The sequence below is a fragment of the Thunnus maccoyii genome, chromosome 18 (genome assembly GCF_910596095.1).
Source record: "Thunnus maccoyii chromosome 18, fThuMac1.1, whole genome shotgun sequence".
Lineage (NCBI taxonomy): Eukaryota > Metazoa > Chordata > Actinopteri > Scombriformes > Scombridae > Thunnus > Thunnus maccoyii.
In genome coordinates, this window is record NC_056550.1 from 10748597 (window position 1) to 10766996 (window position 18400).

The window sequence follows — 18400 nt, forward strand, 5'->3', positions numbered from 1 at the left end:
ACAACAAATGTAAAACAAACACACATTAACATTAAAAAAAAATGTCACCTTGGCCTGACACAATTGCAGATTCCTGTTACCACATTGTTTCATATATTAAGCAGTTCTTTCTTATCACATCTGTCCAGTTGTTATCATGTTTGCCTCAGTGCATTATCAAGCCTGCATCCGCTTGTGCAAACTTGGACTGTGCCATTCTACTAAACTAAACTATTTTAAAGGATCAGTGCATGCAATGAAGGTGAGACATATCATTACTCCCCTGCAGTTTCAGTTTCAGCCAATAGAGGTCAGGAGTGTTCTACTTTTTATTACAAGACTTATGATCAGAGGCTTTTCTGCTAATAAAAGGTAACTTTGGAAGATCTTTCTGACAGACATGTGTGCACCCATGTGTGTCCTTTCATGTGTGTGTGGTTAGCACTGGTGACCCTTCATTTTCAAAGTCATTAAAGCTAATTAACATTAAACGCCACAGCACTGCCTGCTTTCATATAATTACACCCTTTCACAGCACTCATTTCCTATTAGACCTTATTGGGCCCTTAGCTTCCCCTGCACCCTTAGGTCTAATGTATTCTTTGGGGCTATTCCTGGTCACACAGCAATATAATCATTGAGTAATACAGCCTCCAGCACAGGTTTGGTTGAGCAGCCAGACTATTTTACATATGCATTTGTTAAGCCACTATTTAAAAAGAGGACCTGGGACATGGGAGAGGATGTGTGACACACCTTAATCTTCTACCTCTAGGGGGGAAAGACTGGCAGAATTCAGTCTTTTGCCTGCAGTGGCACATGGGGTTCCAGATGGAGCTGAAATCAGCAGAAAGACAGAAGAAAACAGAGAGCATGAAACAGGATAATACCTGCCACTCCTGCCAGCTTATTAGCACAATCTTCTTATACCTGAAAATGGTATTATGCTTGCTATGGGGCTGGTGGTGTAAATTCTACCTGAGGAAGGTGAGCAAGAAGGAAAAAAAAGTCTTTAACATTTGACTTTCACACATTTTTAGCACAGATTTCTGATGCGAGTTTACCTCTGTGAGTATAACTTGGGCTTTTTGGTTAACAACAACCATTGACAACAAGGCTTTGGTACTGTATTTCCAGTTTCCATCTCTCATAGCTAATAATTAAAAGCAGACAAAATTACATCTTGAAATCTATAATTCAGTGACACTCAGAGAATCAGCCTGCCTCTTTGTCTGCACACACTGTGGTTTTTCAGCATATCAGTGTTGTTAACAGACCCTCTGGTGGATATCCCATACACCACAAATCTAACTGATGTGATTTGAACCAACAGTTACAGGGAAAACATTAATAATACACACTGTTAATCTTACTCGGCTGCAAAGAGGCTCTAACTTATGTTGCTGCTCAAATTAATCCCAAATCTGAGATTCTTATGTTTAATACTCTATAAATACCTAAAGTAAAAACACAACGTTGTTTAATTTACAGATTGGAAACTGTTTTTCAGCTCCATGATTCCCCACAGTTTTGCCCCCACCATGGTTTCAGCATCACTCTTTCCTTTTGATTGTGCTGATGCTGATAGAGGTCAATTTATGTTTCCACAAAATGATGGTGAATTGAATGTGACACACACTATAATTACAGACAGGCAGTGAATAATTTGTTTTTTAACTTGGCCACATATGTTTGCAAAGACGGGAACAACAGTTTCTGGTATAAATGACTCACTCTTTTACTCCTTATTCAGTTTTTTTTTAAAAATATATAGTAGTTTTTTATTTTTTAGACTGTGCAAAAGACACATTACAATATAATATATTACAATACGGCACATTATAACTCTTCCCTAGATTTGGAAAAGTGTTCTCTTTGACAGAGGTGGGGTTGGGTCACTGTGAGGACAGCATCCTCTCCAAAACCCACCCCCGCAGAGTGAGAATCAGTATCATAAGTATGGTGTTTATGTGTATGTGGGGTACTCTCAGACAGGCTGGACAAGACAAACAGGACAGACAAAACACTGCTAGGGGTGCAGTTACAGATACAAATAATTACAAAAGTACATGAAAGTTAAAAGTCAAATTTCGTTTTGTAACACAAGTAGTCAAGCGGGATATAGCTTGACAACTCTGCCTTCCTCTGTTACAGTGTTGGAGGTGGAGGGGCTTTCCAGCTAACAGCAATACTTTTTTTTTTATTACAGCAATTTCATTTGGTGGCAATTCCCAACATTAAAGTTACCAAGTAGACAGAGATGAGGAGTGGGTATTAGATTGAATTCTAAGGATAATGAAATAACAGAACATATTTCCTCCCAATAGTGGGTAAGTTCACAACAAGTCCACAGTATATGCAAAAAGGTCCCCTTTTGTCTTTTGTACCTCCAACAGAAAAAGGACATTTATGAATGCATGCATTCAGTTTTACTGGAGTTTATTATGTTCTATGCAGAGTCTTGTAATAGCTTGTGCCTCCAATTGTATGAGCCAGAATGTACATTTGAACAAATCTGTAACCACTTTTCCTCAAGATCAACTTCCCATTTTTTCTTGATAGAAAGAGTATCATCTGGATAAGCCTCTATCAAACCTTGGTAAAGTTTAGACAGTTATTTAGTTGCTTTCTCTGATTGTCTTAGTGGTTTCTCTATTACAGAGGGTTTTGGTTCCTCGACTAAATAACGGAATATATCACTGAAAGAAACAAACCTCAACACAGGCAACAGAAATGTGAGCTTTTTTGGCTCAGTGAGTGAGAGTGGAGAAGAGGTGCGGATGTTTTTAAATGTGAATTCCTTGTAAAACCAATGCGAGAGCAGGAGCGGGAAAGGAAGAGAGAGAGCGGAAGAGAGAAATTGGGAAAAAATGTGTCATGGGGACATTTAGCATAAGGCAAACAGAGGGGCAGAGGAGCAGTGGACAGAATCCACAAACATTTTGTCAGAGCAAGAAGTAAAAGAAAGACTGACAACAAATTTATGGGAAACTGGGACTCAGACTAAACAGATGGAGAAAGGCAGTGTCGTAATTGTTTTTGAAGGATGTTGAAAGTCTGTGTACACACCTGCTTTTCCGCTGTTGCCCACTTGCTTCCGCTGACAAACACACACAAACCTGTTCATAGACTATTTCATGTCCTCTGCATCAGTGCCCCCTGACAGGATGAAATGTTAACGTCACTCATGCAGAAAAGCGCTGGCTTCATGCATACTAAATGTGTCTGTTGTGGGTAACACATATGCGCTGCAACTGTAATGAATGTTGTTATTGACTAAAGGGGGTCAGATATGAAAACTTACATATACACAGGAGTTTATGTGACTTGAATTGGAAAATCCACAATATTTTAAGTGCATATGACACTTTATGGATGTAATAATAATACATGAAAGCTGTCTTTACTAGAAAAGGACACAGGAAGTGACGTAATTGCGTCAGATGAGTTGATTGAACAGAAGAAAATGGATGAACAGTGATCACCACAATGGCTGAGCAGACAAAGAACAGAACCACCTACAACAACTTCAGAAAATCCAGAGGAATAAAGAAAAGTACCACCCACATTGTTGTTGTTTTTTTTTTTTGTATCTACAGTGGGTTGTCTCCTATTTGAGATGCCATACATGTCCTGTGTAGGAACTCATTGGAAATCGTCATACGCACATGAAGGGGGGAAAAAAAATCAAAATCATTCTGTAAGAGTTAAGGACAAGATTTTGTTTTGGCCCTTGAACTGAAAGGAAGTTCAACTTCCTCTCCTCCTCTTCCTCTTCTATTCTTCCACCACATCCAGCCCTCCTCTCTTCCTCCTGTTATCCCTCTTCTCATGGCTGAGTCAAGTGATCAGCTGACCGGGGATTTCCTGGACAGGTCATGCAACTGAAACTGCAGTCTGTCCATACTTTCCTGCTGTTCTGCTTTGTCGAGTTCTGCTCAGACATCTTCTCTTCTCTTCTCTCACATCTCTCTCTCTCTCTCACACACATCACCCCAGCGGATATCATCTGGCTTTGATGGGTATTGTGGTAATTCATTTGATTGGCAACTTATTGTGTTTGTTCTCAAAATGTTCAGAGTTTCCAGACCCCTCCTGTTGCCCATGCAGGTAACCATACAAACCTAGACACCCACACACATCTAGTATCAATTGAACAGAGGCATACACACTCTTCTGTGCTTATGAAGACCTAGAGCTTTTACTTTGCTACATGCTCAAATCTAATCCAAACTCAAAACCAGTCTCTCACATACTATAAGTCATATGGTTTATCCACAAAAAACAATGTTTTTCTCATATAACACATTAGTAAGTACAGTTGTGAAACAATTGAAGTTAATTGGAAGTAGCTCCTGAGTCCATGTTTTTTGGTTTTGTATAACTTACTGTAGGACAATTTCACAATCAATACACTTAAACACATTAATAATAATTTTGAAAAGATACAGACAGCAATGTCTTTCATTACATACTTTGATGAGGTAAAAAGGGTTAATTCTTTGTCATTCAGTGGCAGCTTGAGGCCTCAATGTGCAGTTTGGAAAATTTAGACCTTATGAATAAGAGCTGGACTTTTGTGTGATGTATCTTAGACCATCTGGAAAAAAGAGAATAACAAACCTTGTACAGTATTATTCTCACTGCAGTTTCCTGAGCAGGCATCACTGTATTTTTGGGCTAATTCACAACATCTGAGAAAAATAAGTGGACCAAAGTAAAATGAAACCCTGATTTATTTTTGACGCAACTGGATAACTGGAGTCCCACATGATCAGGCAGCGTCATGCTTCAATTATATCCAGTTATATTAAAATCCCCTGTAACCGTATTAACATTCATTCCTTTTGTGTAATAAGCGAGGGCGGGATGTGTGGTTTCATTAATGCATATGAGACTCATCTGCACCCTCACTGTTATTATGTTCTGTGATTCACTGTGATAGAGCAGCGGGTCGCAGTGAGCAGAAGGTCTGCAGTTCAAATGGCTTAGTTATAAGGTGTTTTCACAGCAGGAACTTCCCCAGCAGACCAAGAACCTTTTGAGGAACTCAAGCACTAAACCTGTTTTTTGACTGGAGGAAAAAGGAACTAAATTTATTTCCTGTATGATAATTCCAGGTGCTAAAATAGGACAGGGGTTGCAGGGCTATGGTCACTGATTGGTCAAACACAGGCATCTAGGCTGCCTCAGCTTGTTGTTTGTTCGACATTTACCCTTTATAATAAACATTAATTTCCTGTAGAACAATAACTACTGTCTCTCAAATCTGTAGACTTCTGTAACACCCACAGTATGTCAGTGTGATTTGCTTTGATTGTGAGTGTGTCTCTTCAATACTGAAATGAAGAGCTCTTCCTCAGCAAACCCAATTTACTGCCTACAATTTTTGAACTTCTTGCTTATTTATCTTCACAAGTTGGGATAGACGTCCATTGTCCTCTGTCATTTATTATTTTCTTTAAAAACTTGCAAATATTGTCATTTTTGGCCATCTTTGAGTGTTCGAAGATTAGTGATTGCTAAATAACAGATGTTCCTTCACTTTCAGTCATCGAGGTGCAACCCTGGATGCTGTGCAAATCTCGAGTGCACCCGAAGCTGCTGCAAAGTTGGCAGTTTTGCAAAAAATGGGAAGTCTAGCTAGCTAGCCTATCAACCGCAGAACTAAAACAGAAATCTATGATCTGCACTTCACAACTGCCAGTAAATAATTTAAATGTTTTTTTTTATCTTTCATCATTCCCTCACCTCTCACCTCGTCCTGAGTCTTACTTTCTATCTTTAAAAGGTGATAAATGAGGAAAAGCGAGCATGAGCTCACTTTTCACTTCTAAGGTGTGAAACTCAAGTTGGTTCACACGGTGACAGAAGTGTAACGACAAACCACACAAGAACACAACACACACATGCAGACAAGTGATTGAAGAAACACATGCACAGAATCCACAGAGGCCACATCGATTGTGTGAGACAAATATATACACAGGAAGTGCCTCCCACTCTATTGCCCCTGCTTGCTGTCTCTCTCTCTCTCTCTCTATCCTCTCTCTCTCTGAACGTTACTCATGGCAGTGTGTTGCTGAGCAGCAGCCAGTCGTGTTTTTCCCCTCGCCAAGCTCACTCTCTCTCCTCTGCTCTGACTCTATTGCACGCTCTCTGGCTCAGCGGACAGACGAGACCTTCTCTCCTGCTCCTCTTCTCTTCCTGTCTGTTATTTTATCGCATCCTCTTCCTTTTATCTGTTGATTTTTTTTTCATTTCTCCCTCTTTCTCCTCTACCCCCTTGTGCCAGGAGCATTAGTGGGGGTCCCGGAGTGTGTGTTTGAGTGTGTGTGTGTGTGTGTGTGTGTGAGTGAGTGTGTGCTGGGGGGGGTTCTGGCATGGAAGCAGTGGCACTGTATACGTTTCGTGCCACTGAGGGCGATGAACTCAGTTTCAACAAAGGAGACTTGCTCAAGGTAAGGCAACAAATACTTCAAACTATCTATCTATCTATACACACACAAATATACAGCACACGTCTCTTACTGTACTTCAGAACAGAGTAGTGGACCAACAGATTACCCGCCACTCTTTACCTCTCTCTCTCTCTGCCCACAATGTGATAATTACAATAATTATAACTTAAGTGTCTACAGCCTTTACAGTACAGTCTGTATTCAGGTGCTGCTGTTGTCGACTAAAGACAGATTATGATAAACTGTGATGCTTGAAGGTGTATTGAATGTTAAAAATATTGAATTTTCCCTCTGATGCGGCTGGCAACTGAACACACATGTGCAGAAATGTTTTATTTAAGCTGCTGTAGTTTGAAAAAAAAAAAAAAAACGTTTGAATCCCGTAGCAAAAGTTCTAAAACTTGCCACAAAGGCTAGCGCATTCAGGTTTACTTACAGCAAAATACCATAAACTTCTCCTGGAATCATTCATTCAGTGATACGTCCTGAACTGTATATTGTTTGATGTAGTTTTCTAATGGATAAAAGACCAAGTGTAAGTGTGCTGCTGAGATAGTTCCTGCACAGCTGGAAATTACTGTAGTAGAAAATCGTCCCTCTAAGACATCAGCAGTAAACCGCAGAATTAAGGAGCAAAAGCTTCTTTGTAGACTTGCAATGTGGCACCAGCTGTTCATCAGTCATCCATGGACAAATCCATCGTAAAAAGACACAGCAAGATCAATTTCTCCACTGGATTTTAAAGCCTCAGCAGACCAGAGTGCAGTGCTGCTGCTGCTGCTGCTGCTGCTGCTGCAGAAGTTTTGTGTTAGGGGGCTCCTCTCACTTTTTCTTGACCATTATTATATTGCTCTCATTATGATATTGATATGTCCACTTGCACATATCGTACTGTATTACTAGTATGCCACTGGTCTCTTAGGGGTTTCTAAATGGCATTTGGGGAAATGCAGGAAATCACTTGAGGTAGAGGTAGATGACACAACAGAAGAATAAATCCCAACACCTCACCACAAAATAAGCCATGACATGGATTTGATCATGTTTAACATGGTAAGAACACCTGAGGGTGGAATTTACCTTTAATTGTATGCTGCAGGCTGGTATATTATTAATCCCAGACAGACTCTGTTCCAATATTAGATGACAGGAGCCGCTTCGCTTCTCATTTCTGCTGCCTGCAAAGTTGTTGGGTTTTTTTTTTTTTTGGAGCTGAGTGTCATTGCATGTTGCAGCCAATATAAGGTGGCATTTAGTTTCGATGCTATGTCAGTGTGTGGTTAAATAAATGTGATTCTCTATTCCCAGTAGTATTTGTGTGCAGACACAACTCTGAATCGCCTACCTGCAAATCCTGATTAGTTCTAGGCCTTGGGATGTCAACTCCAACCCTCTGCCCTATGTCACCATGAAATACTGTACTTATGTTGATGACCGGGTCAACAGCATCAAAGTTAACTAATGTTTTATGGCCACAGTGACTCGTTTACTGTAACTAAAATGGGACCAACACTTAAAACACTGTTCAGCTTATGTGCCATGCTTTCTTTCCTCCCACTGGGGCAGCCCAAACAGCTCTGGTTCAGACCTAGGTCAAGGAGTACTTTTAAATAATTCTTCACATTTGCTCGTTCCTGCTTGCAGCACCAGATGGCCTGAGCTTTACGATGTTGTTTCAATTCAGATAAGTTCATGTGAGTTGTCTACCATTTAAGAATTACTAAACTGACTGTCACTGTCACTCTGTGTGTGCTTCTGGTGCTCATTTGTTGTCCTTTTACTGTGTCAAAAAAAAAAAAAAAAAGCCTGTCGTGTTAAAAAGCATTTTTGGTCAAGCTGCAGATAAAAGTAGACAGATTTTGTGTATGGTTCTATTGTGCTACAATGTTTTGTCCATGTCCCGTTGTGTGGTAGCCATGAGGCAACAGATCAATCAGGCTAAGTGGAGTGTAGACTCATAGAGAAATGATAAAAAAAAAATAGCTTAGTAGTTAAATAAAAAAGTAGCAGTTCTGATATTCTGTTTAAAGCTGGATGTCTGTGTGGCCAAATCTAACTCAAGGGACACCAAAGTGGAGTAGAAAACATGTTTTTTTTTTGTTCTCCAAACCTCAAAACATGAATTTGACAATTTGGGATTAAAATTGGGATTTGGATTAGTAGTCAGGTAGTATGATAAAGTTCTTTATTGTACGTTTTTAAAACAATCTTACAATCAGCTATCTCCTTAGCTACTGTATATCATTCATCCCCATCACTAAATGAGAAGCATGTAAACACCTGAGTTATTCATCTATTATTTACAACCACACCTGACCTGTTTTTCAGCTTCATTAAGAGTTTTACTCAGATTTTTACAATCTAGCTCCAACATTCATGATGAATCATTTGCATTTTTCCTTGATGCGTCGTAAGGTAGGGTTGTTATTTTTAGGGTTAATTAAGTAATTGTTTAATCTATTGCTATAGAACGAGTTGAATAAGTCACATCTAAATCAGTGGTGGTGGTCATGGATAAACATCCTAAATATAGGTTTTATATAGGTTTTGGGATCCTATTAGTAATAGGTCTGTTAGCTCCTGTTATAGACTCAGCAACAGCACAGTATTATTGGAGGTTAGAAAAGCTTCAACTAGACCTGACAATGACTCAAATTCAGTTGACAATCTATAAACTTTAATAGGCAGAATTCAGGGCTGACTAATGAAGTAGCAGAAGCAGTATTTTCAATGTGAAAGTAGAGTAGTAGTAGTTATAAAGCATGGAAAGCTTCAGGAGATATAAAGAGAAGAGGAAGAAATTATTTATGGATTTGACAGAGCTTAGACCAACCGTGTTCTCTCCCAAGAAGCAATATAAATATAACAAGGACAGTTTGGGATTTTTTTTTCTCCATGATACAGGACTTCAAGATTTAGGACTCTGCTGTTTATTGTTTAACTCATACAGATGACGCAGTGTTTTGTCTGCAAGAAGTAAAGTAGAGGAAGAAAAGCTGATTTTATTGCAAAGTCAAGAGAGCTAGATGTAACTGTAATGTACCTGCCGACAAAGTGGAAGTAAGCAGCAAAATGAAAAAGGACTCATAGGGGGAGTTGCAGGTGAAGTGGCAAAAGGAACTGAGAGTAAAACGGTACTTTTCTAGTCAAATTTTTTTTGTTGTTGAAAAAAGGTTCATGTCTGTGGGTCACAGAGTCGGCACGGAAACCACCAACTGATTGAAAGTTAAATAATTCAGTTCTGTGATTCAATGATGATTGATGCTATAAGCGGCAAAGTGTTGGCAAACATCGCCCAGGGAGTTTCCCATGAATTGCATTGACTTCATAAGAACTTTACTGGAAGGAAACATTCCAGTTTCACTGATTAACGTAGAGGCAATGTGCTAAAAAGCTTTAAAAACATGTTGAAGCTTAGCTCTGTTGGGGAGATAAAGAATGGCACTGCAAACCAGGCAAAGCACACAAAACAACAGCTTAAATTCTCAAAATGACAGGAATGTCACAGCTGGATTAGGACACTAAATAGAAGATGTCAACAGAAACACAACAGCGTGGCAAACAGAGAGACGAGACCCAAGAAAACCAGAGAAGAAAAACAGGCAAACATTAAAGCAGTTAAACTGGAGCATGTCAGGCAACAATATGTCTCACAATTACATCTAAAATGATCTAAACTGTCCATCAAGAAAAGTAAAAGCCCAATACCAGTCTAGGGCTTTATTTAAAATGAGACCGAGGAGTACAGCACAACAATCAGTATAGGAATGAACAGATGTCACTTGCTTCAGTCACTTCCTCATTCTTGCAGCAATGTAAACACTTCTGCTCTGTTACGAGCACCAAGAGGATTTTATTTGAAGACGTGGAAACAAATCGACCATAATCAGCGGCACCATATTTGCCATCTAAGTCAACACACAAGTACTAACTATCTTTTGTTTTATCAGATTACACACCCTACTACTGTAACACCACAAGCTTGATATGAATACTTCTCTCCTGTCAGCAGCTCTTTTTATCTGCACTTAATCTGATGTAATGTCAATGTGGGAGCCATAGTTCAGGCAGTTATGAGTTTCTGGCGTTAAATGAAATACTTAAAGGTTCTGCATAAACCGATACTGTAATATCTGTAAAATACTCCCCAAAAAAAGAAACTTAAATTGTGACATTTTGATGACATTTCTGGGTTCATGCAGTTCCAGCCAGACCTTTTTGCTCGCCCCCATGTGTGTAATCATGAGGGGCTTAATGTGGCATTTTGAACTTGCCAGTAATCCTGTGTGCTTGAAATTTGAGGGCCTCGCTTCACACAACGATGGATGAAAGTCGCTGTACTGGATAATAGAAAAAGAGAGATTGATATACAGCCAGAGAGAGAGAGAGAGAGAGAGAGGGAGGGAGGAATGATAGTGGCCTTTCACCTGATAGTAATAGCCTGCGTCAACATCATAATGGGCAATATTTCATCTGTGTGTGTGCGTGTGTGTGTGTGTGTGTGTGTGTGTGTGTGTGCGTGTTCTTGCTCCTAGATCACCAACATGGAGGATGATCCGAACTGGTACACAGCTGAGCTTAACAACAGAAAAGGCTTTGTGCCAAAAAACTACATCAACCTGCGACCACATGCGTAAGTACACACACACACACACACACATACATACACATATCTTCAGCACATCAAAGCAGATGAATATATTTCACACGTCCAGCACTGGTCTATCTAAACAGCTCATCAGTGAGTGTGTGTGCAGCTCCGAGCGTTTTCTGCTCCGCTTTGGACATCTGCACTCTAGCATAAGGCAGCCTACCCAAAGGGACACACTCATTCGCTGGCTTATGTAATCACATACACACGATACTGCCGTGTCTGTGTGTGTGTGCGTGTGTGTGTGTGTGTTTATAGTGAAGCTGCTGGTACACCCTGTATCTCACATCAGATGGTCATACACCAGCTGGGTTCTACTTTCGCTGTGACAAACACTAAACTGACAACACAGCCATTATAACGGCTCCAGCTCATTAATGAACGCTGATGTACGGTCCAGTTGGAGTTGCCTTGTTAAGTTTGTGCGCACCGTAGGGAGATGCGTCTGTTGGGATGTGCGTCCTCCGCATTTCTTTACAGAGCCATGGAATAAAAGCAAAGGATTCTGAGCGAGGTCTACTGAGAAAAATAAAATAAAATGACCCCATGACCTTAATCAAGAAGGCCCTATAATCTTACCACCATAGTAGATGTGCTCTCGCTCCGTTTTAGTCATCAAACCCACTCTTGTTGCAGAGCTCAGGTTCATGAGAGCAGACCGCCATTAATGCAAGCCTTGCCTCCAAACAAACTGCTCTCCTAAGCAAGACTAATGAGCAAAAAAAAAAAAAAAAAAAAGAAAGAGTAATGATGCTATTACTTCCACTCCACAGCTGACAACTGAAATCCAGCATTTTGGGAGTTGTTTTATGTGCATATTTAGCAGTGTGTTTAAAAATAACTTCACAAATGTGCTAATTTTACATGTTTCTTTTAACCTCGACCTCTCTTTCTTTTCTCCGTCAGCACTGATGTGCGCTGTTGCAAGATACTGCTCTTCCTTTTAAATTCTCATCTTAACCACTGAAAATACAAGTTAATAAACATCTAAAGTTGATTTAGTTGTGTAATATTGTATTGTTGCTGCTCAGACCTCTGAACAAAGCACTTAACGTGCATAAAGAAGTAACATCACCTCTACCTTATTTTTATGACTTATTATTTATTAATCCATTTATGTCATTTCTGTTTTTGTGAGTAGCATTAAGGGATACAAACTTTATTTCGTTATACGGCGTTGTGTTGTAAAATGATAATAAATGAATTTTGAATCTTGAACCTTTGTGTTTTTAAAAAATTTCTTTCCTGCCTGCAGCTGGTTTGCCGGTCGAATATCTCGCGGTGTGGCAGAAAGTCGACTCAGACACAGGGAGTGTGGAGCTTTTTTGGTCAGAGAGAGTGAGAGCGCTCCTGGGGAGTTTTCCATGTCTGTCAGGTAGGAGAAAATCACTCACTCACACACACACACACACACACACACACACACACACACAGAAATTCCACATTGTCTCATCTTAAGCAATCTCCATCTTAACATATGCACACATCCCTACACATACACATGATTGTCCCTTGTTTGTTCATTAATACATTTTGGATGCATGAGTAGGTGCATGTAGTGTTCAGCCGGCAATTGTGTGATGGTGGCATGGGATCAGAGGAGCAGGCGGAGGAGGAGGAGGAGGGTAAGAGGATAAGGTGTGGGGCGGAGGGTAAGAGGGAGGATCTGCAGCCCCTCTGGCCCAAAGTGAGCTAATCCTGTCTGGCACGCCGAGGCATCTGGTGCTGCTGATGGGGCCGATCGGTTGTCTTGTCGGGGGGTGACGGTCATGGATGCAGCTGAGGCTTGGTGCTGTGGATCCTGAGGGGCTGTAGATTTTGGGAGCGGGGAGTCAGGCCTGGAACTGAGGGTTGGCTCTTTGCTGAACTGCTACGAACTGGCTCAAGTCAGGAGTTAAGAGTTGGATCTGGGGGTTGTTTTGTGGCTGGCTGTAATGTTGTCTGGGCATCATACCTCTCTCCCAGTGTATTTTTGAAACATTAATACAATTTGTTGCTTAATTCCCTCATCTGGCAGCTTTTGGTGACTACTATGGGGAGAGGAAAAGAAAAGACAGGAAAGGAAAGGAAAATAGGTTACCTGCATTAAAGGAATGGAAAGAGAGAATTAGCAGATGGAGAAGAGAGGTGTAAAATGGGTTTGCCAAGAAGGGACAGAGAGGATTTTGATGCTACTTCCTTTTTTTTTTTTTTGGGATGTTTGCTGATGTCTCTCTGGCTGGTGTTGCTGGATGGTGTGGCAGCCTGAAAATTGGGTCAGGTGTTTGTGTGAGTGTGTGTGGTCCGTGTGTGTGTTGACAGCTCTCCTATCAGCGGAGACGTCCTGACAGCAGTAACTGCGGAGCCTTCAGTCTCAGTCTCAGCTCGGTCCGACTTTGACATTAGTCCATGAAAATCGGATCCACTTTTCACAGCCATGAACGGAGCCGAAAATGAAAGTTTGTGTCTTGATTTGTTGGAAAACTGCTGGTGAAGTTAGAAATCCTGCAACACTGTGAATGCGGCATGAGGTTCCAATCATAATTTGGGAAATCTTCACAGTAATGAACAGCTTTTGCTGCAGTTTTCCTTCTTTTGGAGAAGAGATACAACAGATGAGACTGCTGGCTTCTGAAAGTGAAAGTTTTAGTTGTCACTCTAGCCTTAAATGACCTTTTTGTATCATGAAAGTATTTCATAGTGTTTTAAGGTCTATGTTTAAAGATGTTAGGATATGTCAGTAGTCATTGAGGGTTTACCCCTATCCCAAATACCTCTACAAAATAATATTAAAAAGACAAAAATATATTTCCCTTTTGTACTTTAATTTGTTATGGTGTTGCATTTGCACTCCAGCGAAAAAAGAAGAAGAAAGAAGTCCCTGAAAAAACGCAATAAACCACCAGAACACAGTTACTGCACTGGCTTATTGAACATATTGACCTTGTGGTTATCATCACAATCGCAGGCTTGTTTTTGTTCTGAATACTTTTTGAAAGGTGGTTATGAAAGAAAATGTGGCTGGGGACTGGCTTCAGACTATACCATATATGAAACTGTCCCATGGGTTATTTAATAGCTTATTTTTGGAAAGTGGAGCAAAACGATGCAAACCTAGACTTTTATAGAGAGAGAGAGAGATGAGGAATCCATTTTTCTTAGCTGGGCTTTCACACTTCTCTTTAAATTGGTAGCAGCAGATGCAACCAAAGGACACATTCTATTCTCTCTAAGTTTTCTACAATGCTATAATATAGTAGATCTGTTTTGAAAAAAATAGAAAACTTATCTGAAGTTAGAGTTGAGGCACCTAAACATTATTTTTGATAGATGGCCACATGTTTTATTTCTGGTCCTATTTTGTTGTTGGCAGGGTATTTGTCTCGCAGGGAAGGGACTTTTCACTTTATCAAATGGAAAAGCTCACTTCCTTGTTCACACTGTGCCGACATCACTATCAATATCACTGCATCCAGCTGCATGTAAAATATCATGAATTTAACAACTTTAACAACACAGCACACGGTTTCTGTGAGACATCGAAAGGCACTCTAGGACATTAGTAACTGTAGCAAAAGCAAATGCATCACCCAGGTGGGTGTTGCACAGTGGTGGTGGTTGAGGTGTGTCCCCCTCCCTTTCACTGTGAAGCGCTTTGGGTATCAAGATAAAGCGAGATAGAAATGTAATCCATTATTAAATAATGCATGATGAGGGAGAGTGGGTACCCCAAAGAATTACAATAATATCTGAGGGTGCAAACCACCTTTAATGATTTGTTTGCAGTTATACAGCAGCATTATTTTGTTTAGCGAGGGCTGAGATAAGCTTTACTCTTCGAATATGTAACAGCATATTTTTCCGGTCGGTCAAACTGTCACTTTTTTTTTTTTGATTGTGGATGTCTTGTTGCGTGATGTGTAGAGCTCAGGGTTGTTTCACCAGCTCAGTTTTGCTTTTGACACATTTTGATTTGAACCATATCTCAGTGAGCCTACGCATGCATACACACACACACACAAAGTGCTAACAATTGGTTTTCCTGTGGCCTTTGTCTCATACCAAGAGAAGGTCACGTAGAACAAAAGACATTTTCTTTGCTGTAACAGCCTGATCTAGAGCTTTGTGTGTGTGTATGTGTGTGTGTGTATTGGGTCACAAGCACCATTGTCCTGTCTTGCTCCTCGGGGAGTTCAATCCAGACGCCTTTCCTTCCATTAATTCTGAAACAATTCCACTAAGTGTGTATCATTGTTTTAATGATATGACATTATTGCCACTCTGAACTGGAAGTTCTCTGAAAAGTGGAAAGATTCAAATCCTCACAGAGCTCAATGATTGCACTGTGAACAACAAACACTTTGAAAAGAGTGCATAATGTTGCCTGGTGACATAAACCTGCTGGCTGAAACAGCTCTCACTTGTACATTAAAAGAGACTGAGATGTTTGTCTATTGTTTTGGCTTCTCAGCGCGGACGCCACTTTGAATGGACATGGCCTCAGACATCACTGATTCATGCTCCTAGTGGCTGATGGCTCATACAGCAAATGCTGAATCAGGCCGTTCATTTTGATTCCTTGTCATCACTCACCATTAGTCTCTTATCAGGGTCATTACTCCAAAGAGAAACCATTAAAGGGAACTGACCCTTTGGGCTATGCCTATTTTTTTTTTTTTTACAGCTACATAATTTTGGCTGAGCTTTAAGCTGCACACTACGGATTCAGCGTCCCATGAATGTCGTCAGTTGGGGGGCAATTTCACACTAAGTGACTCTTGATAACCCTCAGATAAAAGTACATTAGCTTGGTTTAGTTCGACAAGCTACAGTAATGCATGTGGAGAAAATGTGTCAAAGAATTGCATGACAGAGTGAGTCAGTGAGTTGCGCATCACCATTTTGGAATAGGCTTACACTCGCTTTATGCATTCAAATTGGTTTGCACGGGATAAATGAATAAACCAAGAGGGTGTAGAAATATCCCTAATGAAGACATATTTGCCAAAATGTTTAAGAACGATTTTATTCTGTTTTCATTACTACTTATGGTCTCAAAAGAAAACTGCACTGGTCTTTTTTTTCAATTATCCAGTGAGGCTTTCCACAGCTTACCCCAGAGGCACAATTTAATACTACAGTTCACTGACCAAAACACAATTGAGGGAGACTTGAGAGAGACAGAGACATAAATACAGAGAGAACTAGAGAGAAGAGGGAGAAAATATAAAGAGAGATGAAAAGCTTATGGTGGGTAGAAGGGGGTTGCATACCCGCCATAAGCTTTTCCTCCCCTTGTCTATTTTATCTGCAGTCGCTGTTTGTTCCTTCACTCTGTCTCCCTCCATATCTCCCTGAGGACCGGCTGGTTTTATTTCAGCTTCACTGTCAGTATGAGAAAACAGAGAAATCATGAATAATTTAAATACATAGTATAAGGATACACATTATACGGGGATGGTGTCTTTAAAGCAGTGGTTCTCAAACTTTTTCACATCAGTGGCCACTAAACTGACACAAATAAGCTCACAGACCCCCATCTGATAAGAGTTTGTCCCAGGGTCCCCCATCAGATAAGATTCACCGTATTTAACAGGTGAAGACACATTGAGATTCAATATGATACTGCATTTATACTGTATATTTCAACTATTTCTTATACTATTATTTTATTTTAACACATTCATAGATCCCATTTCTCAGTATTATTTACACTGTTATTATAATATGATGCATATTTTTACATGGCTCTATATATTGTTATATATTTGTATAATGCACACATTTCTTATTTTCTATTGGTATTATAACTTCTCTATGCTTACATATATTTCTACTCTAGATTGTAAACAACTGTAACATGATCCAATTTTTCCTCAAGGATCAATAAAGTATTTCTGATTCAGAGAATCTCTTTTTCAGTTGATTCCTGGCCAGGAGGCAGAAACACACAGATAAAACATAGCTTACCAATAAGCACTCACAGTTTATTTTATAACCTGTACATATATATATATATCACATTCACACATATTTATACATAGGCTTATAATTACTACCATAATATTGCACTAATTTATGCCTAATTTGTACTTTTGGTTAGATCCAAACTGCATTTCATTGTTAAACTTGTTCATTGACAATAAAGTTTCATCTAATCTAATAGGACATTCAGTACTTGCCATACATATTTAAATCTGAGGGTTTGATATTAGTTGGAGACAGAGCTATGAACAAGAATTACATGCTCCCTGGTTCTTAAGACTTAAATTGCAAATGATGAAACATGCAGGGTTATTTATTTTCATTGCTTATTTGAACGCAATTTACACATAAATATAAAATAGAAATTACACCTACCAATAAGTAAATGGAAAATAGCATTTATTGGTTGTTTTATGATTCTACAGCCAACAGTATATTAATTTGTTATCCTGAACATAAGAGGACTACATGTTTGTCTTTTGCCAATAAAATATTAAAAACGCACACACACACACACACACACACACACACACACACACGCACGAATTACTGGCAAACTTACTGTACATTCTACTTCATGTTTCAATATTAAAGTTTAGATATAAACCAATTATTGACATCTAATCTAATCTGCGTTACTTCACCATCTCGAGCTCTGTCTTCTGTTACTGGCTTCTATCATCCTCATCATCTTCATGAACCTTCTTCTTGAACTGGGCCTCAATTTCAGCAGGGTCCATGAAGGTGTAGAAACACGCCATAATGGAGAAGATGATACACACCAAGAAGGAGACAAAGAGAACGCTTTCTGCCCACTTTTTTAAAGGAGGAGAGAGACAGAGGGACAAAATGGTATTAATGCATCATCATGTGTCACTGTCACCTTAACAGACAAGACTATCAATTAAAATTGAAAAAAATGATTAAAATTACGGATAGCCATCTTCTCACCAGACAAGGACAGTAAATTCAGCCCTTATTTTATTTACCATAAAATAACCGAATGATGTGATTCAATCAGGAGGCTCGTTAAACAATTATATGTAGACTGAGCCCCCATCGTACTTTTCATGTTGTCAGAATCAACTTGGCATCTCATCACCATAAGAGGAAGAAATTCCTTTTTCTTCCTTGTTCCAAGTAGATATTGTGTAACACAATTATGTAGATTACCAAGGGGAGGGACAGGAACGCTGGCCAGTAGGTCCTGGTACTTCTCAGGTGCTATCATGACCTCCTTGAACAGCAGGTCTAAGAAGCTGTTGATGTAGTCTTAGGGTTTATAAATGATGCAGTGTGTTATATTACTAATAACAACAACGCCTTTGAGCGTAAAATTTGCTGA

At 39.7% G+C, this 18400-nt stretch overlaps 1 protein-coding gene and 1 long non-coding RNA gene across 2 annotated transcripts in view; one reads left to right on the plus strand and one right to left on the minus strand.

Annotated features, from left to right (window-relative positions):
* The first annotated feature begins 6081 nt into the window (after positions 1-6081).
* The window catches only part of grapa (GRB2 related adaptor protein a), a 32800-nt gene continuing 20481 nt past the window's right edge, over positions 6082-18400 (plus strand). The window contains exons 1-3 of the mRNA XM_042393199.1: positions 6082-6440; positions 10976-11073; positions 12347-12466. Of these exons, the coding sequence (XP_042249133.1) occupies positions 6363-6440; positions 10976-11073; positions 12347-12466 (296 nt within the window). The 5' untranslated portion in view covers positions 6082-6362. The remainder of the gene's footprint in view (positions 6441-10975; positions 11074-12346; positions 12467-18400) is intronic.
* On the minus strand, positions 16142-18355 carry LOC121884409. The gene is made up of 3 exons (XR_006092343.1): positions 18229-18355; positions 17700-17870; positions 16142-16455 (listed from the first exon to the last, which is right to left on the minus strand). It is a non-coding gene; the product is annotated as an uncharacterized LOC121884409 (long non-coding RNA).